Raw genomic sequence first — 25,415 nt, 5'->3', positions numbered from 1 at the left:
GTTCTCCTCCTCCTCCTCCTCCTCCTGTTCCTCCTGTTCTCCTCCTCCTCCTCCTGTTCACCTCCTCCTCCTCCTGTTCTCCTCCTCCTCCTGTTCACCTCCTCCTCCTGTTCTCCTCCTCCTCCTGTTCTCCTCCTTCTCCTGTTCACCTCCTCCTCCTGTTCTCCTCCTCCTCCTCCTCGTGTTCTCCTCCTCCTCCTGTTCACCTCCTCCTCCTGTTCTCCTCCTCCTCCTCCTCCTGTTCTCCTCCTGTTCATCTCCTCCTCCTGTTCCTCCTGTTCTCCTCCTCCTCCTCCTGTTCACCTCCTCCTCCTGTTCTCCTCCTCCTCCTCCTGTTCTCCTCCTCCTCCTCCTGTTCACCTCCTCCTCCTGTTCTCCTCCTCCTCCTCCTCCTCCTCCTCCTCCTCCTGTTCTCCTCCTCCTCCTCCTGTTCTCCTCCTCCTCCTCCTCCTCCTGTTCTCCTCCTCCTCCTGTTCACCTCCTCCTCCTGTTCTCCTCCTCCTCCTCCTGTTCTCCTCCTCCTCCTGTTCTCCTCCTCCTCCTCCTGTCCTCCTCCTCCTCCTGTTCTCCTCCTCCTGTCCTCCTCCTCCTCCTGTTCTCCTCCTCCTCCTCCTGTTCTCCTCCTCCTCCTGGTCTGGTCGGTCCAGAAACCTTCAGTATTCTAAGGTTCTAGCTCCTCCTTGATTTTCCTCATTTGAATATTGGATCATAGGAGCTACATTCAGAATCTGCTGTGTCTGTGTGAGCTGGACTGGCTCCGCCCACACATGCCCATCTTGGGAAGAGGAGGAAGGACTTCCTCTGGTGGTGCCATGTGCCAGAGCAGAGCTGCCTAATTGTGGGAGGAGTCAAAGGGAGGGCCTACCTTGATTGGGATTGGCTGAACCCCCGATGACACTGTAGAGGGTTTGATTTCTGATTGGCTGCTTGGAGCGACACACTTTTTATAACCTGGAACAAGCCAGGGACAGAGAGGACAGACTGTCTTCACTTCTGGGACATCAGTACAGGTGTGGGGACGAGTAGGACTGCTGGAAAATAATAAGAATGATGATATCTAATAATGTGAGCCCTTTAAGTTCCATTGTCCTGTGGAGAACCAGGAGTTCCAGGTCCATTCCTGATGCTTTGGGTTGAAGGTTCCTGAAGCACCGGTTGCGTCCGGTCTCAGTTGTAGAAGCATGTTGCTTCGATGGAGGTGCATCACAGTTGTGTGTGGTACAGCCAACAAACTGTTGAATGTCCATTTTTATTAGGGTGTGGCGCAAACTTCTCAGCTTCCCGCGGTCGTGTGGTTTCTCCAAATTACCCTGCGGACTACCCAGGACACTCCAACTGCAACTACACCATCGATGCTGGACCACAGACGGTGATCGTCATCACCTTCCAGACCTTCCAAGTGGAAAGTAGGTATTCTCACACCCTCTGGTAGAACCTGTGTGCCTGATGCTTCTCATACTGCCAGCTGCATGTTGAGTTGTGTCTGTGTGGCCCAGCTCATCCCACTTGTCTCTACGATGGACTGAAGATCTACGACCTGTCAGCTGCTGCCAGTGCTCGGGCCACTTTGTGTGGGAGCAGCATCCCAGGACCCTTCACCACCTTTGGGCCTATGTTACTTCACTTCTACTCTGACGCTGTGGTCACCAGCAGGGGCTTCCTGGCAGAATACAGAGCCATACGTGAGTAGCTGGCATTCATGCTGAGGTGCAAATCAAAACACGTACTCAGGAACATGTACTTTAAGTGAAAAAATTCATCTTGGTTTGAAATGATGGTTTTGTTTGTTCTGAGTCCGCTGGAAGCTGTGCTGCTTCATGTCTGTAACCTGTCTGTAAACCAATGTCTGTATGTCGTCACTATGGCGATACCTGAGTTAGAACACATCACGTAGTGTATGTCTGTGGCAGAGCTGAGTACAGTATTGATCAGCCGCCACCTTTTTCACATGTGGTCACATTACAGCCACAAATGGAAATGTATTTTATTGGATTTTTATGTGACAGACTACAATGTTAAACGAAGTACAGCATGTACTACCCTCTTTACTCTCATCCCTCTAAATCATATCCAGGTCAACCAGGAGCTTTCAGAAGTCACCTAGTTAGTCAGTCGAGTCCAGCTGTGTGCAATCCAATCTCAGTATAAATCCAGATGTTCTGTGAAGGCCTCAGACCTCATTAGAGAACATTAGAGTCCATGGTCACTCTGAGGTGCAGCAGGGATCCACAATCTGTCCATGGGACAACTATCGGTCTGCACCCCACAAGTAAGACAAGAAGAAAGACCTTGTTGAGACAAAGCCAGAGGAAGTCCAGTGGACCAAACTCTCTGGACTAAACGGAAACCAGCACTGCACATCACTCTGGACCAGGGGTCTCAAACTCAGATCCTGGAGGGCCACAGCCCTGCATGTTCTCCACGTTCTCCACGTTCTCCACGTTCCCCACGTTCTCCATGTCTCCCTGCTTCAACAGGCTGATTGCATTGAGCGGCTGGTTATCTGGCTTTGTGCTGAACGTGGTGCTGAACCCTCAGGACCTTCTGGGGAGTTAAAGAAGGGACACATGGAGAACATGCAGGGCTGCAGCCCTCCAGGATCTGAGTTGGACACCCCTGCCCTGGACACACCATCCCCAGTGTGAAGCATGGTGGAGGCAGCATCATGCTGTGGGGATGCTTTTCTTCAGGACAGACAGGAAGGCTGCTCAGAGTTGATGGAAGATGGATAGAGATGGATGCAGGGCGGTGTTAGAGGAAAAGCTGTTAGAGTTTGGGTGGTGGAAGTTCAGCTCCCTGCTGGGCAACGACCCCCAAACTCATCCAACTGGAAATCTCTCCATCCAACCTGCCTGAGGTTCAGACGCTCTCCATCCAACCTGCCTGAGGTTCAGACGCTCTCCATCCAACCTGCATGAGGTTCAGACGCTCTCCATCCAACCTGCCTGAGGTTCAGACGCTCTCCATCCAACCTGCCTGAGGTTCAGACGCTCTCCATCCAACCTGCCTGAGGTTCAGACGCTCTCCATCCAACCTGCCTGAGGTTCAGACGCTCTCCATCCAACCTGCCTGAGGTTCAGACGCTCTCCATCCAACCTGCCTGAGGTTCAGATGCTCTCCATCCAACCTGCCTGATTTTCAGACGCTCTCCATCCAACCTGCCTGAGGTTCAGACGCTCTCCATCCAACCTGCCTGAGGTTCAGATGCTCTCCATCCAACCTGCCTGAGGTTCAGACGCTCTCCATCCAACCTGCCTGAGGTTCAGATGCTCTCCATCCAACCTGCCTGAGGTTCAGACGCTCTCCATCCAACCTGCCTGAGGTTCAGATGCTCTCCATCCAACCTGCCTGAGGTTCAGACGCTCTCCATCCAACCTGCCTGAGGTTCAGATGCTCTCCATCCAACCTGCCTGAGGTTCAGACGCTCTCCATCCAACCTGCCTGAGGTTTACAGATGCTCTCCATCCAACCTGCCTGAGGTTCAGATGCTCTCCATCCAACCTGCCTGAGGTTCAGATGCTCTCCATCCAACCTGCCTGATTTTCAGACGCTCTCCATCCAACCTGCCTGAGGTTCAGACGCTCTCCATCCAACCTGCCTGAGGTTCAGACGCTCTCCATCCAACCTGCCTGAGGTTCAGATGCTCTCCATCCAACCTGCCTGAGGTTCAGACGCTCTCCATCCAACCTGCCTGAGGTTTACAGATGCTCTCCATCCAACCTGCCTGAGGTTCAGATGCTCTCCATCCAACCTGCCTGAGGTTCAGATGCTCTCCATCCAACCTGCCTGAGGTTCAGACGCTCTCCATCCAACCTGCCTGAGGTTCAGTAAAAATCCATGAGTCACTGTTCTGAACAGTGACTCATGGATTTTGACTGATGGCTTCATACTGGACCATCACTACCACATGCTGAGAGGCTGACAAACTGAGGGGGAGAATGAGTCATAGTTTACCAGCTTGCTGTAAGGGTTGGAAGTGAGTGTTTTGACAGTATATTTATGCTATGTAATAGGTTTTTGAATATATATATTGAAATAATATAAATATATAAAAATTTGGGACATTTTAAACTTCACCTTGGTTTTTTTCCAAACCTCCACACCACTTCCAGGTCTGTCACATCCTGACTCTTAAAATCCACTAAAAACCATTTACATGTGTGACAAAATCTGGAACAGTTCTCGGGGGTCAGTACATTAGCAAGCACCTTTATATGTACCTTTATGTACTTTTTAAATATGTAAAAACAATTCAAAGGAGTTTTAGACTTATTGAATGAGATTTGAAGTTGTACATGAATCCTCCCTGCAATGTGTGTGTGTGTGTGTGTGTGTGTGTGTGTGTGTGTGTGTGTGTGTGTGTGTGTGTGTGTGTGTGTGTGTGTGTGTGTGTGTGTGTGTGTGTGTGTGTGTGTGTGTGTGTGTGTGTGTGTGTGTGTGTGTGTGTGTGTGTGTGTGTGTCCAGCTTGTGGAGGTCTCTTTAACAGCTCTGCAGGCTCAGTCAGCAGCCCGGCTCTGTCCATCGCTGAGTACCACCACAACCTGAACTGCAGCTACCACATCAGGGCTGCTGCAGACCGCGTGCTGGACCTCAAGTGAGATTCTTCTTCTTCAGAACAGTCAGATTCATCTGTTAGTGAAGTTGGGGAGCTCACTTTCTAGTCTTTGGTGAAACTGTAATAAAACATACACTCAAAATAAACATTTCATTGAATAGAATTAAATATAAATTGCAGATTTTTAAAGACATAAAATGAGACATTAGAGACAGGTGTTATAAACTGATTAACGAAATAGAAAATCTCAATTGAGCTTTAATCAATCAATCATCAATGTTTTGGAGAAAAAAACAAAAAATGTACAATCCAAGACATTAGATTCCAACAATATGAGACGGTTCAGGAAAGACGAGTGAGAGACATGGGTGTCGGGACTGAAGCTGGTGAGGTTTTCACGATTCAGGTTCCATTTTCGATTCTGCTTAACGATTCAGCACCGTGTCGGTTCTCTTATCGATTCTCATTCTAACAAACAAGGCAGTGAGCGTACAAACCCAACACTGAGGTCTGCAGAGGCCTAAAGGACAGAGGACAGAGGACAGAGGACATGATGAGATTCATCTGGGAGCAGATGGAATGTTCCTGCTTATTGGTCCTATTTCCTCCCGTGGATGAAATATCCACTTTGCCAGTATTGCAAGTTGCCCTGTTGCTGATCTTTCCCCTGACATGGACCCAACCTTTCAAGCACTTGTGCCACATGTTTCCTGCTGGCTGCACTGCTGAATAAGCTGCTTCAGGCCCATTTAAACGTTTCACATGACAACACCTCATCCATAAGACAAGTAGTGTGTTTACACCACAGCAGCAGACACACTGACAGCGGTGTAGTTAGTCTGCCGGGCCACAGGAGGGCGCTGCTGCTTGTTTCTGTAATGAAACCACATAGACGTGTGCAGAGAAACAATACGCTATGAACGTGAAGAATATGGAGAGGACCAAACGTTCCTATGGACTGATGAGGAATCCGATGCTATCAGGGGACAGTCCCAACTATAAAACTACTGATCTGGACCATCAGACTAGAATACCAGTTAAAATACTTCGACTGGAATCGTTTGCAAAACTACCAAACAATTCAACGGAACTCAAACACTGGGAAAAGGTTCTCATCAAGAACTGATTGTTGATTCATATCCCTAAACAGATGTAACAGCAGGACGAAGGTCAAATGATGAACCTTAGAAGAAGTGAGACAGAATGCATGATGTCAGCTGACTTTGTGGGATGAACAGAACATGTCCTTCTCTTTTAGCACATCATCCTCTCTCTTTCTCCTCCCCCAGGTTTAACACTTTCCATCTGGAAGCTTCTTCTGCTTGTAAATATGATTATGTGGCAGTTTATGATGGTGGAGACACTACAGCCCCCCTGCTGGGGCAGTTCTGTGGTACAGCGCTCCCCCCCAGGCTGCGCTCCTCCACCAACCAGCTGTTCATCGTCTTCAGGACAGACGCCTCCACCACTGGGATTGGCTGGAGAGCAACTTATAGCCAAACACTGGGTAAACCATGTATATCTCTTTCTTCTGGATAGAATCCCCCCAGTACTCTCGTTGTATTTTTATATTCCTCACACTGTATCCCACCACTGCTGTAAAGAGGAGGGAGGGTGTACGCTCTTCTACTACCAATACACACTCCACATCCACTATGAATAACCCGACTGCCATCCACTGGTTGGACACACCTGAGAGATACTCTGTATACTGGGATCCTCTGTATACTGAGATACTCTGTATACTGGGATCCTCTGTATACTGAGATCCTCTGTATACTGAGATCCTCTGTATACTGGGATCCTCTGTATACTGAGATACTCTGTATACTGAGATCCTCTGTATACTGGGATCCTCTGTATACTGAGATCCTCTGTATACTGGGATCCTCTGTATACTGAGATACTCTGTATACTGAGATACTCTGTATACTGAGATACTCTGTATTCCTCCAACGCACTGAAAAAAGAAAATAACTGGACCAACATAACTGTTTCAATTAGTAACACCTAAATGAATCAAGTTCTTCAAACTTAAGTTAATGAATTAGATTAAGTTCAAATTTAAATTAATTCATCATTTTAAGTTGAAGAACTTTTTTTTTCAGGACACATATTGTTGATCCAGACGAGCTGAGACGGGACCCATGTTGACTGCTAAGACTGATCAGAAGGTCTTTATCATGAGCGTGTATCAGTAGCAGTGTAGTTTAAGGTTGTGAACAATAAATCCATTGACTGAAACAAGAAGTACATATCAAACAATCAGAGTGCAGACAGCCAGGCTGAGTTTCTAAACTCAGCAGAAGCTCCTTGAGCTGCCACGTCTGAATGCTGCTACACAAACACAAACCAAACTCCTGACGACCAGCCAACAACCACTTCTCCAGCTTCTTGTATTTGATTCTTCAAACGAAGCATCCCTGACCTTGAGGAGTTCCTCTTCCTGGAAGTGCACTACTTGTAGCCATGTCATCTCCAATTGAAAGGTAAATGGTGGCTGTTTTCTGTGAGCAGGTCCGGCTCTGGGATGCGGTGGCTACCTGTCCATGCCCATGGGCATGTTTGGTTCGCCGGATCCAAACCTGGACGGGCGCTACGAACCAAAGATGGACTGTCTGTGGGTGGTTGAGATGCCAGTGAACAAAGCCATTAATCTGACCTTCGTCAGCTTCGAGCTGGAGAGCTCCTCTGACTGCCGCTATGACTATGTCAAGGTAAAGACATATAATAGTATAGAATAATATAACAGTATGATAAGAACACGTCACCAATTAGAAGCCCCATTTTGCAGGTGTATTTTTTGGGAAGCGTCTACATTAATAACTGATTGTGATCACTGTGGTCACTGTGGTCACTGTGATCACTGTGACCACAGTGACCACAGTGATCACTGTGACCACTGTGATCACTTCAACTCTGTCAGTTATGCTGAGACACGTTAGTAATGCTGAAGGTTTGAATGTCTTCTGTGAGTTTTCTGAAACGTGAATGTCCCTCAGGTGTACGACGGGGACAACGTCCACTTCCCCCTTGTTGGATCTTTCTGTGGAAACTCCACTCCTGCTCACTTTGTATCAAGTGGGAATTTTCTGACTCTTCACTTTGTCACCGATGGCTCAGTACAAAAGCGTGGCTTCAACGCCACCTACAGGGCATTACCATGTAAGGCAGTTTGCAGGGGATTGATTTCATTAGATATTCTTCTTATTCCAAAAGGATGACATGAATGAATGTTCCATGAGCTTTGTCTTCTTTGTTTCCACAGTGGTTTGTGGCGGTACTCTGAATGCCACAGTGGATGTTCAGACCATGATGTCCCCCTCATTTCCCAGTAGTTACCCTCCGTTCACCGCCTGCCGCTGGATACTGGATGCACCGGCCCAGGAAACCGTCCAGGTGTCAGTCCAGACATTTGTTCTCCAGCCCAGCCAGAGCTGCATCACCAACTACCTCCAAATCAAAGACTGGCCTGTGGTGAGTGACTAGAGCAGCAGGTTACAGACGCGAGTGGCAGAGCTCTACATAGGTCACAGAACACAGTGCTAAAGGAAAGGCATAGAAATGTGAAAGCAGTATCATCCAACAAACCAGGGGAGGAATACAAAGGGCCTGTCAAGGACATATAAAGAGAAGCAAACAGAGTTGCTCTAATTAAGAAAAGAAAGGAATTGAAAAAAAGGAGAGAATCACTGAACTGTTTCTATTTTGCTCTCATATAAACTCAAAAGTTGGAATGTTTTTCAATTACAAGCAAGATAGTTCTGGCAACTGTGAGAAGTATTTCCAATAAGTCTCAGCATTTCCAGTAAGTTTCACACATTTATTCATTTTCTCCAAAACATATCATTTTTGACATGTCTGATACTTTTATTGTGCAAACATTGGTCGTAATAAATTCTATTACTTTTAGAAGGTTTTAGAAGGTCTGACTGGGTTTTAAGATAAAGGATGAAGGACTGACAATGACGTGTACTTTCAAACATTTGTTAAACAGACAGCGCCACCTGGTGGCTTCTGAACATTTTAAATTCCAGAGAATATTTTTAATTCATGAGAAAAAATTATTTTTTGCCTACCTACCCACCCACCTACATACCTACCTACCTACCTACCTACCCACCTACCTATCTACACACCTACCTACCTACCTACCTACCCACCTACCTATCTACACACCTACATACCTACCTACCTACCTACCTACCCACCTACCTATCTACACACCTACCTACCTACCTACCTACCCACCTACATACCTACCTACCTACCTACCTACCCACCTACCTATCTACACACCTACCTACCTACCCACCCACCTACCTATCTACCTACCCACCTACCTATCTACCTACCCACCTACCTACCTACCTACCTACCCACCTACCCACCTACCTATCTACCTACCCACCTACCTACCTATCTACCCACCTACCTACCTACCCACCTACCCACCTACCTATCTACCTACCCACCTACCTACCTATCTACCCACCTACCTATCTACCTACCCACCTACCCACCCACCTACCTATCTACCTACCCACCTACCTACCTACCCACCTACCTACCTACCTACCTACCTACCTACTTATCTACCCACCCACCTACCTACCTACCCACCTACCCACCTACCTACCTACCTACCTACCCACCTACCCACCTACCTATCTACCTACCCACCTACCTACCTATCTACCCACCTACCTACCTACCCACCTACCCACCTACCTATCTACCTACCCACCTACCTACCTATCTACCCACCTACCTACCTATCTACCCACCTACCTACCTACCCACCTACCCACCTACCTATCTACCTACCCACCTACCTACCTATCTACCCACCTACCTATCTACCTACCCACCTACCCACCCACCTACCTATCTACCTACCCACCTACCTACCTACCTACCTACCTACCTACCTACCTACCTACCTACCTACCTACCTACCTACCTACCTACCCACCTACCCACCTACCTACCCACCTACCTATCTACCTACCCACCTACCCACCCACCTACTTATCTACCCACCCACCTACCTACCTACCCACCTACCCACCTACCCATCTACCTATCTACCTACCCACCCACCTACCTATCTACCTACCCACCCACCTACCTATCTACCTACCCACCTACCTACCTATCTACCCACCTACCTATCTACCTACCCAACTACCTACCTACCTACCTACCTACCTACCTACCTACCTACCTACCTACCTACCCACCCACCCACCCACCCACCCACCCACCCACCCACCCACCCACCCACCTACCCACCCACCCACCCACCCACCCACCCACCTACCTACCTACCTACCTACCTACCTACCCACCTACCTACCTACCTACCTACCTACCTACCTACCTACCTACCTACCCACCTACCTACCTACCTACCTACCTACCTACCTACCCACCTACCTATCTACCTACCCACCTACCCACCTACCTATCTACCTACCCACCTACCTACATATCTACCCACCTACCTACCTACCCACCTACCCACCTGCCTATCTACCTACCCACCTACCTACCTACCCACCTACCCACCTGCCTATCTACCTACCCACCTACCTACCTATCTACCCACCTACCTATCTACCTACCCACCTACCCACCCACCTACCTATCTACCTACCCACCTACCTACCTACCTACCTACCTACCTACCTACCTACCTACCTACCTACCCACCTACCTACCCACCTACCTATCTACCTACCCACCTACCCACCCACCTACCTATCTACCCACCCACCTACCTATCTACCTACCCACCTACCCACCTACCCACCTACCTATCTACCTACCCACCTACCTATCTACCTAGCCACCTACCTACCTACCCACCCACCCACCCACCTACCTACCTATCTACCTACCCACCTACCAACCCACCTACCTATCTACCCACCCACCTACCTATCTACCTACCCACCTACCCACCCACCTACCTATCTACCTACCCACCTACCTACCTACCTACCCACCCACCTACCTACCTACTTACCTACCTACCTACCTACCTACCTACCTACCTACCTACCTACCTACCTACCTACCTACCTACCTACCTACCTACATACCCACCTACCCACCTACCTATCCACCTACCTACCCACCTACCTATCTACCTACCCACCTACCCACCCACCTACCTATCTACCTACCCACCTACCCACCTACCTATCTACCTACCCACCTACCTATCTACCTATCTACCTACCCACCTACCTATCTACCTACCTACCTACCTACCCACCTACCTATCTACCTACCTACCTACCTACCCACCCACCTACCTATCTACCTACCCACCTACCTATCTACCTACCCACCTACCCACCTACCTATCTACCTACCCACCTACCTATCTACCTATCTACCTACCCACCTACCTATCTATCTACCTACCTACCTACCTACCTACCTACCTACCTACCCACCTACCTATCTACCTACCCACCTACCTACCTACCTACCTACCTACCCACCTACCCACCTACCTATCTACCTACCCACCTACCTACCTATCTACCCACCTACCTACCTACCCACCTACCCACCTACCTATCTATCTACCTACCCACCTACCTACCTATCTACCCACCTACCTATCTACCTACCCACCTACCCACCCACCTACCTATCTACCTACCCACCTACCTACCTACCCACCTACCTACCTACCTACCTACCTACCTACCTACCTACCTACCTACCCACCTACCCACCTACCTACCCACCTACCTATCTACCTACCCACCTACCTACTTATCTACCCACCCACCTACCTACCTACCCACCTACCTATCTACCTACCCACCCACCTACCTATCTACCTACCCACCTACCTACCTATCTACCCACCTACCTATCTACCTACCCACCTACCTACCTACCTACCTACCTACCTACCTACCTACCTACCTACCTACCTACCTACCTACCTACCCACCCACCCACCCACCCACCCACCCACCCACCCACCCACCCACCTACCTACCTACCTACCTACCTACCTACCTACCTACCTACCTACCTACCTACCTACCTACCTACCTACCTACCTACCTACCTACCCACCCACCTACCTACCTACCTACCTACCCACCTACCTATCCACCTACCTATCCACCTACCTATCTACATACCCACCAACCTATCTACCTACCCACCTACCTACCTACCTACCTACCTACCCACCTACCTATCTACCTACCCACCTACCCACCTACCTATCTACCTACCCACCTACCTACATATCTACCCACCTACCTACCTACCCACCTACCCACCTGCCTATCTACCTACCCACCTACCTACCTACCCACCTACCCACCTACCTATCTACCTACCCACCTACCCACCCACATACCTATCTACCTACCCACCTACCTACCTACCTACCTACCTACCTACCCACCCACCTACCTACCTACCTACTTACCTACCTACCTACCTACCTACCTACCCACCTACCTACCCACCTACCTATCCACCTACCTACCCACCTACCTATCTACCTACCCACCTACCCACCCACCTACCTATCTACCTACCCACCTACCTATCTACCTACCCACCTACCTATCTACCTATCTACCTACCCACCTACCTATCTACCTACCTACCTACCTACCTACCCACCTACCTATCTACCTACCTACCTACCTACCTACCCACCCACCTACCTATCTACCTACCCACCTACCCACCTACCTATCTACCTACCCACCTACCTATCTACCTATCTACCTACCCACCTACCTATCTATCTACCTACCTACCTACCTACCTACCTACCTACCTACCTACCTACCTACCTACCTATCTACCTACCCACCTACCTATCTATCTACCTACCTACCTACCTACCTACCTACCTACCCACCTACCTATCTACCTATCTACCTACCCACCTACCTATCTATCTACCTACCTACCTACCTACCTATCTACCTACCCACCTACCCACCTACCTATCTACCTACCCACCTACCTATCTACCTATCTACCTACCCACCTACCTATCTATCTACCTACCTACCTACCTATCTACCTATCTACCTACCCACCTACCTATCTATCTACCTACCTACCTACCTACCTACCCACCTACCTATCCACCTACCTACCCACCTACCTATGTACCTACCCACCTACCTATCTACCTACCTACCTACCTACCCACCTACCTATCTACCTACCTACCTACCTACCCACCCACCTACCTATCTACCTACCCACCTACCTATCTACCTACCCACCTACCCACCTACCTATCTACCTACCCACCTACCTATCTACCTATCTACCTACCCACCTACCTATCTATCTACCTACCTACCTACCTACCTACCTACCTACCTACCTACCTACCTACCCACCTACCTATCTACCTACCCACCTACCTACCTACCTACCTACCCACCTACCCACCTACCTATCTACCTACCCACCTACCTACCTATCTACCCACCTACCTACCTACCCACCTACCCACCTACCTATCTACCTACCCACCTACCTACCTATCTACCCACCTACCTATCTACCTACCCACCTACCCACCCACCTACCTATCTACCTACCCACCTACCTACCTACCCACCTACCTACCTACCTACCTACCTACCTACCTACCTACCTACCTACCTACCTACCTACCTACCTACCTACCCACCTACCCACCTACCTACCCACCTACCTATCTACCTACCCACCTACCTACTTATCTACCCACCCACCTACCTACCTACCCACCTACCTATCTACCTACCCACCCACCTACCTATCTACCTACCCACCTACCTACCTATCTACCCACCTACCTATCTACCTACCCACCCACCTACCTACCTACCTACCTACCTACCTACCTACCCACCCACCCACCCACCCACCCACCCACCCACCCACCCACCCACCTACCTACCTACCTACCTACCTACCTACCTACCTACCTACCTACCTACCTACCTACCTACCTACCTACCTACCTACCTACCTACCTACCTACCCACCTACCTATCCACCTACCTACCCACCTACCTATCTACATACCCACCAACCTATCTACCTACCCACCTACCTACCTACCTACCTACCTACCCACCTACCTATCTACCTACCCACCTACCCACCTACCTATCTACCTACCCACCTACCTACATATCTACCCACCTACCTACCTACCCACCTACCCACCTGCCTATCTACCTACCCACCTACCCACCTACCTACCTACCCACCTACCCACCTGCCTATCTACCTACCCACCTACCTACCTATCTACCCACCTACCTATCTACCTACCCACCTACCCACCCACCTACCTATCTACCTACCCACCTACCTACCTACCTACCTACCTACCTACCTACCTACCTACCTACCTACCTACCTACCTACCTACCTACCTACCCACCTACCCACCTACCTACCCACCTACCTATCTACCTACCCACCTACCCACCCACCTACCTATCTACCCACCCACCTACCTATCTACCTACCCACCTACCCACCTACCTATCTACCTACCCACCTACCTATCTACCTAGCCACCTACCTACCTACCCACCCACCCACCCACCTACCTACCTATCTACCTACCCACCTACCCACCCACCTACCTATCTACCTACCCACCTACCTATCTACCTACCCACCTACCCACCCACCTACCTATCTACCTACCCACCTACCTACCTACCTACCTACCTACCTACCTACCTACCTACCCACCCACCTACCTACCTACCTACTTACCTACCTACCTACCTACCTACCTACCTACCTACCTACCCACCTACCCACCTACCTACCCACCTACCTATCCACCTACCTACCCACCTACCTATCTACCTACCCACCTACCCACCCACCTACCTATCTACCTACCCACCTACCTATCTACCTATCTACCTACCCACCTACCTATCTACCTACCTACCTACCTACCTACCCACCTACCTATCTACCTACCTACCTACATACCTACCTACCCACCCACCTACCTATCTACCTACCCACCTACCCACCTACCTATCTACCTACCCACCTACCTATCTACCTATCTACCTACCCACCTACCTATCTATCTACCTACCTACCTACCTACCTACCTACCTACCTACCTACCTATCTACCTACCCACCTACCTATCTATCTACCTACCTACCTACCTACCTACCTACCTACCTACCCACCTACCTATCTACCTATCTACCTACCCACCTACCTATCTATCTACCTACCTACCTATCTACCTACCCACCTACCCACCTACCTATCTACCTACCCACCTACCTATCTACCTATCTACCTACCCACCTACCTATCTATCTACCTACCTACCTACCTATCTACCTATCTACCTACCCACCTACCTATCTATCTACCTACCTACCTACCTACCTACCCACCTACCTATCCACCTACCTACCCACCTACCTATGTACCTACCCACCTACCTATCTACCTATCTACCTACCTACCCACCTACCTACCCACCTACCTATCTACCTACCCACCTACCTATCTACCTATCTACCTACCTACCTACCTACCCACCTACCTATCTACCCACCTATCTAAAGATCATATTAAGATCACCTCTAGAAACATTGACAAAGACTTATGACAGTTTTAGAGTTCTTTAAACATGCTCTGATATATGCAGTTAATGGTGGCTGACAGCTGATATCACAGATGATAAAAATCATTTTAATAACAATTATATTAATCCGACAGCATTCCTGTTTTCACAGGGAGACTTTGGGCAGTCTGACAAATTCTGTGCAACAGATGATCATCCAGCAGATTTTTACAGTCACAGCAGAACTGTGCTGATGGACTTCAAATCCGACACCTTCATGACAGGAAACGGCCTCAGTTTCACTTACCAGATCGCAAGTATGTCCCCCATTGTCCAAATCACTGAATTCAGGTGTTCCAATCACTTCCATGGCCAGAGGTGTATAAAATCCAGCACGTGGACATGCAGACTGTTTCTACCAACATTAGTGAAAGAATGTGTCACTCTCAGGAGCTCAGTGAATTCCAGCGTGGTGCAGTGATAGGACGCCACCTGTGAGACTCCAGCGGGGAAAGTCCCTCACAGTCAACTGTTAGCAGTACTACAACAAAGTGGAGGTCACTGGGAACAACAAGTCAGCCACAACCAATCACAGAGCAGAGTCGGTCAATGCTGAGGCTCATAGTGTGCAGAGGTGGCCAACGTTCTGCAGAGTCCAGAGCTACAGACTTCAGGAGATCTTCAGATTAACTCCAGAACAAACTTCAGGAGATCTTCTTCAGATTAACTCCAGAACTAACTTCAGGAGATCTTCTTCAGATTAACTCCAGAACAAACTTCAGGAGATCTTCAGATTAACTCCAGAACTAACTTCAGGAGATCTTCAGATTAACTCCAGAACTAACTTCAGGAGATCTTCAGATTAACGCCAGAACTAACTTCAGGAGATCTCCAGATTAACTCCAGAACTAACTTCAGGAGATCTTCAGATTAACTCCAGAACTATCTTCAGGAGATCTTCTTCAGATTAACTCCAGAACAAACTTCAGGAGATCTTCTTCAGATTTACTCCAGATCAAATTTCATGAGATCTTCAGATTAACTCCAGAACAAACTTCAGGAGATCTTCAGATTAAATCCAGAACAAACTTCATTAGATCTTCAGATTAGCTTCACCACAACAACCTAAAGTGGGAGCAGTTTGGAGATAGTAACTTCCTGTTCCAATGTGACTGGACCACATTACAAAGCAGGTCCATAAAGGCCTGGATGATCCAGTATGACGGTCCTGACCTCAAGTTGATAGAAAACCTTGGGATGAACTAGAGCGGATCCAGGTGGTCTCCTCCCTCCTGATTGTCTGACCTCAGAAATGGTCCAAAGTTCCCATAAACAAAACGTGTGAAAAGCCTTCATGAAGAGTGTAAAGTGCTACAGCTGCAAAGGGCGGAGCCATCATCTACCTGTGGTTTAATCTAATCCTCCTTCATTAAGCTCCATAGTGACTTCTTCTTCCTCTAGTGTGCAGAGGTGTGGCCACATCACAGAGCTGAACATGAATGTAAAATTAGTTCCTGTCTATTGTGTTGAAAGTCTGGTTCCAACTGGGGTTCCTCAACTGTGGTTTTCAGGCTGCAGTAGAACCTATGAGCAGGAGTACGGTTACCTGAGGAGTCCGGGCTGGCCTGAAGCGTACCTCCACAACATGGACTGTGTCATAATTCTGAAGGCACCACAGAACAGCTCCATCTCCTTCTTCTTCAACACTTTTATTATGGAGAGCCATCATGACTGTCAATTTGACTATCTGGAGGTAAAATCTACACAATCATACACACACATTATGTCCTGTCTGTCTGTGTGTGTGTGTGTGTGTGTGTGTGTGTGTGTGTGTGTGTGTGTGTGTGTGTGTGTGTGTGTGTGTGTGTGTGTGTGTGTGTGTGTGTGTGTGTGTGTGTGTGTGTGTGTGTGTGTGTGTGTGTGTGTGTGTGTGTGAGGGTATTTAAAGGCGATACAGATGGTAGAAAGGAAAAGCAGCTTAAAGAGCAGACAGAGGAGGTCTGACTGATGGAGCTGTGAGTCTAACAGCGGCTCTGGAAATGAAGATGACACAATAAGTGTTTCTGTCCACACTCTATATGTCGTTGGGGTTAATTGAAATCTGGAGTTATTAGAAATTTCTCCTTTTTGATTAACATGCATGCCATTATCCATCTATCCATCCATCTTCTATCCTGCTTATCTTGGTCAGGGTCCCGGGTTGCTGGAGCCGATCCCAGCTCACTATGAGCAATGGACATGTTGCCAGTCTGTCACAGGACACAGAGCCATAGACGGGGAGAACATGCAAAGGCCCCGGGTGGAACTTGAGAACTCTTCAACCTTTAAATCCCTCCAAGTGATTCACAATCTGTTCTGGCAGGTCTGGCTTCCTGGGTGGGATTTGGTTGAACATGGGACTCCACTCAGCTGTCCTACACCTGTCTTATACATGCTTGCTGCAGTGGTCTTCCACCCTGTGTGGGCTCGTGCTGCTGCTTGAGGGGGGTTGTGGCAGTTGTGACTTCCACCCACAGAGGCACGGAGACGGGATAATAGTTCAGCATGTTTTATTAAATTAGATGCAAACTAAACTCAAAAACCACACGCAGCCTCTTTCAGGCTCTTCCATGTGTGTCTCTGTCCCCTTCGCCTGTCCCACTCGTGTCTGTCACCTCCTCCTTTATGGACAGAGAGGTGAAGCAGCACACCTGATGAGAATCAGGTGTGTTGAGGAGCACCCAGCATCTCCTCGAGCACAGACACATCAAATACTTCACCTGCTATAGACAAGCCTCAGGAACCAACTGCTTCAAGTTCTGCCATCCCTCAACATCTTCCAGACTGCAATGACGAGTGACCTTCAGGAGTCTTCATCTTCCATTGTCAAGCATGGCCATGACTACTTCCTAATGCATGAAACTAATGCGAGAGGAAAAGGAGCAGAGATTGAAGCTCCACTAACCATGAACAAGCCTTCAACCCCCAAACACATACTGCACTTTAGTTTACTGAAGTCATACTCATGTAACCAACGATGGGAAAAGTGTTTGGCTGAAGGACAGCTTGTGCTTTGGAATGGACTGGACCTTCTGGAAGACCCTGGACACCCCACATTCCAAGATACGATGGACTGCAAGAGAGAAATATTTGAAGGCAGCCAACAAGCAACAACTCATGTTTGTATGGAAATGGAACAAGCTACAAGGTGATGTCCAAATTTGGATCGTACCACCACAGACCGAAAAGATCCACCATGGAAGGTTCTGGACCAAAAGACTGTTGGACATCAAACATTGTTCCAGGTATTCTTAAGTTCACATCTGAAAATCTCATCGAAGTGAGAAACATTCATTTCCTTTCCCTACAACTAGTAAACCCTAGTGTTATTCAAGAAATCCCCTTAAAGCAGCAGGACTCGCCCTAACCCTAACCCTAACCCTAACCCTAACCCTAACCCTAACTGAACCCTAAACTTAACCCTAACCCAACCCTAACCCTAACTCTAACCCAACCCTAACCCTAACCCAACCCTAACCCAACCCTAACCCTAACTGAACCCCTAACCCAACCCTAACCCTAACCCTAACTGAACCCTAAACTTAACCCTAACCCAACCCTAACCCTAACTCTAACCCAACCCTAACCCTAACCCAACCCTAACCCAACCCTAACCCTAACTGAACCCCTAACCCAACCCTAACCCTAACCTTAACTGAACCCCTAACCCTAACCCAACCCTAAACTTAACCCTAACCCTAACCCAACCCTAACCCTAACTGAACCCCCAACCCAACCCTAACCCTAACCCTAACTGAACCCCTAACCCTAACCCAACCCTAAACTTAACCCTAACCCTAACCCAACCCTAACCCAACCCTAACCCTAACTGAACCCCTAACCCAACCCTCTCCCTAGGACTCCAGCTTTGACTGAGAAGGGACAAGGGACCACAGAAAGCCACAGAAAACTTTTCTTTTTCTCTTTTTCTTCAATTGACGTGCAAATAGTGCCTGAGGAGGACCAAAACGTTGCACGTGGGCACGCTGATTGATTTACATTTTTGGATTTTTTTGGATTTTATTTCACCAAAACGGATCTGGTTAATTAATTTAAACCTAAAATCCGTATACCGGAAAAAAAGATTTAAACTTTTTTTTTATTTTTTTTTATTTCATACAAATAAATATAATTCCTTTTTTGTTTTAACATAAAAGCAGATCGACATTTATTTTTAAATTCCTTAGTTTTCAGGTTTATTTAATTTGATTATAGGAATGTCTTCTTATGAGGGCTGGAGCACGGTGCGTTACTGGAGACGCCGGAATCGGGTCCTCGAACATAACTATGGAAAAGGTCCAGAGCGCACAGGTGAAAAGATTCACCGTGGGTTTTCGGGGTATCGGGGGAGGGGCAGGACCAAAGGGATGGACAGTGTACCTCCTGACCCCCGTGGATTCAGGGGTCGGGGACATTTCCCCAGACCTAACTTAACCCTAACCTAACCCTAACCCTAACCCTACCCCTACCCCTACCCCTACCCCTACCCCTACCCCTACCCTAACCTAACGCTAACCTAACAATAACCCATCCAGGGTGGAAGACCACTGAAGCAAGCATGCGCTCATGTAAAAGCAGGTGTAGGACAGGTGAGTGGAGTCCCATGTTCAACCAAATCCCACCCAGGAAGCCAGACCTGCCAGAACAGATTGTGAATTACCGTATTGTTGTTAATAGACGTGCAGTGCAAGAGTGCAAGCCTCGGGGGTGGGCGTCTCATGGGATCGTTAGTATCGTTAGTATGCATCGTTTTCGGCAGCGAGCTGTCCAGATGTCAATTTTTGAAAAAGACAGCTGAAAAAATAGTACACAGTCTGCTTAAAGTCATCTACAATATGTGGACAGTCGAACCTCGGACTAGGGGACCCGAGCAGAGCGAACAAATCGGAGAGGTTTTAACTGTTAGTGCACTTTAATGAGGGACAGCCTCCCGCAGGGGGCGCTGCTGTGACTCCACTGAAGTTTCACTCTACACCAGAGGAGTCTAACATAAGGTCTGTGGGCCAAAACCAGTGTAGGTTAGTAGATAGATTTAGATTTTTAATGATGACTTTTTTACACTTAAACTTGTTTCAAGTGTAAACTTTTTCATAACAATCTGTCTTTGTAGCTGTCTCCAATATTTTAATCAGAAAATATCAGAAAGAAATTTGTAATGAAAAATGTATTAGTTAATATGATGAAAACTGTGATACATTACATTTGTACCCTTTTTTAAGCTCATATGTTCCTTTTTCTACATGAATTCTTCTTTTCACTGTCTGACTTGTCAAAATAAATTTAAAAGATATCAACCAGAGCATATCCTTCTGATCTATTAAAAGCCATTTCACAACAAACTCAATGTAATAATGTCACATCATTAAAAGCCTCATCAATGTGGTCATGGAAGATTCCATTCAAATTTAGAGGTGATCCAGAACCCTTTAGTTTTGTCTCGGTCCAGGTCAACCTGAGGTCAAAAAGCTCTAAATGCTCTTGTTTATAGCAACATGTTACTGGTCTGGCTGCTCAGGATCAACCTGGCCTGTATGTGGCCCCTGAAGCAACTTTTATTTACTATTCATTTTGTATACATCTTTGTATATACTACACACACACACACTCGGGGGACTGAGTACTTACTATTTAACAGTTCTCATCAAGTTCAACCTTTTTCCTCTATGAATTTAAAGTAGCATGCAAAATAAACAGAATGAAACATGTCAAGTGACCCTGGTATGAATGTTAATCAAATATGTGTAAAGAAAACCAAGGAAATATAATCTGTAAGACGGTGTACATCTCTGTGTTCTTTGATTAAGTCACGCTTCACTCTCAAATCTGGCCTGACCATCCATCCATCCACCCATCCATCCACCCACCCACCCATCCATCCATCCATCCACCCATCCATCCATCCATCCATCCATCCATCCATCCATCCATCCATCCATCCATCCATCCATCCACCCATCCATCCATCCATCCATCCATCCATCCATCCATCCATCCATCCATACTCCAGATGTGTGTTGGATAATGGACTTTCTTGTCTTCCAGGTCCGTAATGGCAGCACAGCAGACTCTCCTCTGATTGGTCGGTTTTGTGGTTTCACCCTGCCAAGTCCCATCTTTCCTGGATCCAATCAGCTTTATTTACACTTTAAGAGTGACTTTTCCTTCTCTCTCGACGGCTTTGACGCCTCCTGGACATCCTCCCCTTCTGGTCAGAACTGCATTTATGAACCCTTTCAGCACAGACAACAGAACAGACCATAACCTGACGCATCATAACGTAGTTCTGTAGATTTTCTTTGTCTCACTAAGAATTGATCCAAAATCACAGATCAGGAATCAAGTATGTGTTTCTATTTGTGAGATGGTTGTTTGCTGGGCAGCGTCTCATTCACTCCTGGTTTCTTGTCCCCGCTGTGTCTCCACCTCGTCCCCACGGTCTGATCACCTGACCTCATCAACACTCGCTGCTTCATGGGGATTTGGACCCGTTTCCCATTGAGCAGAACACACTGGGACCCCCCGCCCCCCAGCTGCCGCTATATTATTATTTAATGGCTTTTGAACCATGAGTGTGAGTGGTGTGGCATTCGCTGGTTATTTAGCATTAAGTGAAGAATTGCTGCTGTCTGTGGCAGTGAGCCTTTCTCAGCATCGTTCCTCCAGGTCTGCTCTGCTGACTGGTCAGAGACCATCGTCACTCTGATCAAACACACAATGCTGAAGTATCTGGTCTGCCAGGACCCTCCCATTATTGTTTACATGCAGCGCTTTGCACACACTGGTTGTTGTGTTTATTGAAATGTCGGCGCTCCTTCTGACGAGCGTCCAACCCTCCCTAGCAGGAGAGGAGGAGCTTCAGCCGAGCTGGACGCTGCTGCTCCCAGCTTTTCCACTGTCACAGAGAACCACCGCTGCAACTTCCGTATTCTTACTGAGGCCATATACCTGCTTTTCACCAGCCTCTCTGTAAACCGTACCACACTGTTGGGTCTTTGGTGCCCCGCTCTGGGACGTCCAGCAGAGGGACAGAGAGCTGCTCCCCTGGTCGGAATGGTGCACAGTTTACTTTCAGAGTGAATTCAATTCAATTCAATTCAACTTTATTTGTAAAGCTCTAAATCACATCAACAAACATCTCAGAACCTCTTACAATGATAGAGAACAACAGAACCCAACTAAACCTTCCAGAACCTCTTACAATGATAGAGAACAACAGAACCCTACTAAACCTTCCAGAACCTCTTACAATGATAGAGAACAACAGAACCCTACTAAACCTTCCAGAACCTCTTACAATGATAGAGAACAACAGAACCCAACTAAACCTTCCAGAACCTCTTACAATGATAGAGAACAACAGAACCCTACTAAACCTTCCAGAACCTCTTACAATGATAGAGAACAACAGAACCCTACTAAACCTTCCAGAACCTCTTACAATGATAGAGAACAACAGAACCCAACTAAACCTTCCAGAACCTCTTACAATGATAGAGAACAACAGAACCCAACTAAACCTTCCAGAACCTCTTACAATGATAGAGAACAACAGAACCCAACTAAACCTTCCAGAACCTCTTACAATGATAGAGAACAACAGAACCCAACTAAACCTTCCAGAGCAGCAGATGGAACAAGCAACAGTGGAAACCAGGAAGAACTCCCTCTCAGGAAGAACAGTTCATAAGAAGTCCCTCTTCAGGAAGAAAGGGGGCGGAGCCTAGACTCTGGAAGGGGGGGGGGGGGCATCCGCCTTGACCGGTTGGGGGGAGAAGTACATGGGATAGAAGAGGGAGAGAGGGAATAGAAGAGAGCGAGAGAGAGGAATAGTAGAGGGAGAGAGAGGAATAGAAGAGGGAGAGAGAGAGGAATAGAAGAGGGAGAGACAGGAATAGAAAAGGGAGAGAGAGAGGAATAGAAGAGGGAGAGAGAGAGGAATAGAAGAGGGAGAGAGAGAGGAATAGAAGAGGGAGAGAGAGGAATAGAAGAGAGAGAGAGAGAGGAATAGAAGAGGGAGAGAGAGAGGAATAGAAGAGGGAGAGAGAGGAATAGAAGAGGGAGAGAGAGAGGAATAGAAGAGGGAGAGAGAGAGGAATAGAAGAGAGAGAGAGAGAGGAATAGAAGAGGGAGAGAGAGGAATAGAAGAGGGAGAGAGAGAGGAATAGAAGAGAGAGAGAGAGAGAGGAATAGAAGAGGGAGAGAGAGGAATAGAAGAGGGAGAGAGAGGAATAGAAGAGGGAGAGAGAGAGGAATAGAAGAGGGAGAGAGAGAGTGGCAGACAGGCCAGATAAGCAAAGCAAAGACTACAAGCTTCAGTACCAACTAAACTTCTGAGGATCATGAACATGGTATTTAATCAAAGTACACTTTCTGGCCCTGCAGACTATCACTCCTCTGCTGAGAACGATCCCTCGTTCTCCAGGAAGCCATCAGCAGGCGGAGCTCAGCTCATTTAGCTTGTGACACTGAACGTGACAGGTTTTAGGTGGACAGTCTGAAAAGTTGCTCTGATCTGTGTGGAGAACAGTTTTTTAGTATTTCTCACCACATGAATTCACTCTAAACTGTTGTCCTGTTTCCTAAGGGAGCCAACCATCCGTCTTTGGATGACTTGACTTCATGATGCACACACTGCCAATCATTTCCTGGTGAAAATTGTTTGAAACATCTTTGTCAAATAGAAAGTCACAGGAAGCAGGACAGACAGCTGTGATTTATTAACTCATAACAGTCATGGAGTTCAGTCATTTCAACAGATGAATGAAATGATGTGTTTTGTTGAATCTTCTCATTTCATGTGTCCTTGTTAGTTCTGATCGCCTCTCAAAGTTTCTCTTTGTGTCCAAGGTTGCGGAGGAACTCTGTATGGAGATCACGGATCGTTGTCCAGTCCCAACTACCCAGGGACTTACCCCAATGGGACGTACTGTGAGTGGAGCGTCAGGGCTCCCAGAGGTCACGTGCTCACCATCAGCTTTGCTCAGATCAGCATCGATGACCGTGGAGATTGTCAGAACAACTTCTTGAAGCTGTACGACGGTCCTGACTCCTCCTCCCCGCCCGTGGGACCATACTGTGGGACGGTATGTCTTCAAGTCAATCTGATGGAAATGGGTCCAGTGAGTTCCTGCTGGTTCTAGTTTGTTCAGAGGAGTCAAGTAACAGCCTTTAAATATATATATATATATATATATATATTTATTTAGCTTATCAAGGCCAACTACAAAGAACTCTTTGTTTTCTCTCGACTGAAGTTCAGATCCAGAATGAGCTGTATTCCTTGTGTTGTCACATGACCTCCAGAGAGGTTGAGCTCCAGAGTGGAGGTCAGATGAATTTGACCATCACTAGTTTCTCCTCCTCATTTCAAATGTCTGTGTTACGCTGAAATCCCCTGCTATGATTCTGACGTTCCATCAGGAGTCCACAGAAGCCCCCTGCTGTCCCCTCAGCCGTCCCCCCAGCATGTCCTCGCCGTCCCCTCGTCACCCCAGCCGTATCGTCCCCGTCCCCTTGCTGTTTCTTCCTCTGACCGCAGCCTTCTGGTCACCAGGCTTTAGGCTCAGCCTCCTGTGACTGATTGTGTCTCTCCGTGCTCGTAACAAACTGTGAAAAGTGTTGAACTTCATGTTCTTCCTTCAGGAGACCAACATCGCTCCCTTCACCGCCTCGTCCCATCGAGTCCACCTGGTTTTCCAAGGACGCTTCTCCACTGTACCCTCAGGATTCAGACTGACCTGGAGCAGCTGAAAGGACACACACACACACACACACACACACACACACACACACACACACACACACACACACACACACACACACACAGCATATTGCATGTAATGAAGTGAAATGTAATGTTTTAATAAATGTTTGATTTGCACATGGTGGACTTCAATTTAATTTAGTTTTGAAAAACACACTGACTGAGCTCCAAAACAATACAACGAATAAACAACGACAGAAAAAGAAGTATTGATTCTCTTTCTGGAGTGTGAGACTTCATTTTGGGTTGAATGTTCTTTATTTTCAACAACTACACTTTTACACTTTGCATAGTTTAACAACCTTAAGAATTCAGCATGAAATGATTTACAACCTAATACACACACACACACACACACACACACACACACACACACACACACACACACACAAAACAAAACCAGCAGAATACACCTGCGGAACGTGACAGTCTG

General features: G+C 47.6%; 1 protein-coding gene across 1 annotated transcript in view; it reads left to right on the top strand.

Moving 5' to 3' along the window:
* The window catches only part of cubn (cubilin (intrinsic factor-cobalamin receptor)), a gene marked incomplete at both ends in the record, with an annotated part of 170,486 nt that extends 145,517 nt beyond the window's left edge, over positions 1-24,969 (top strand). Inside the window, 12 exons of the mRNA XM_080489418.1 lie at positions 1,257-1,406; positions 1,497-1,682; positions 4,466-4,595; positions 5,846-6,063; positions 7,074-7,273; positions 7,559-7,721; positions 7,825-8,033; positions 15,353-15,497; positions 16,752-16,933; positions 21,262-21,427; positions 24,067-24,302; positions 24,862-24,969. Of these exons, the coding sequence (XP_080345544.1) occupies positions 1,257-1,406; positions 1,497-1,682; positions 4,466-4,595; positions 5,846-6,063; positions 7,074-7,273; positions 7,559-7,721; positions 7,825-8,033; positions 15,353-15,497; positions 16,752-16,933; positions 21,262-21,427; positions 24,067-24,302; positions 24,862-24,969 (2,093 nt within the window). The remainder of the gene's footprint in view (positions 1-1,256; positions 1,407-1,496; positions 1,683-4,465; positions 4,596-5,845; positions 6,064-7,073; positions 7,274-7,558; positions 7,722-7,824; positions 8,034-15,352; positions 15,498-16,751; positions 16,934-21,261; positions 21,428-24,066; positions 24,303-24,861) is intronic.
* Positions 24,970-25,415: the final 446 nt, after the last annotated feature.

The sequence above is a fragment of the Lipophrys pholis genome (genome assembly GCF_963383615.2).
Source record: "Lipophrys pholis genome assembly, chromosome: 20".
NCBI lineage: Eukaryota > Metazoa > Chordata > Actinopteri > Blenniiformes > Blenniidae > Lipophrys > Lipophrys pholis.
Note: the sequence above shows the minus strand (reverse complement) of the source record. Positions and strands in the feature narration are given on the sequence as shown.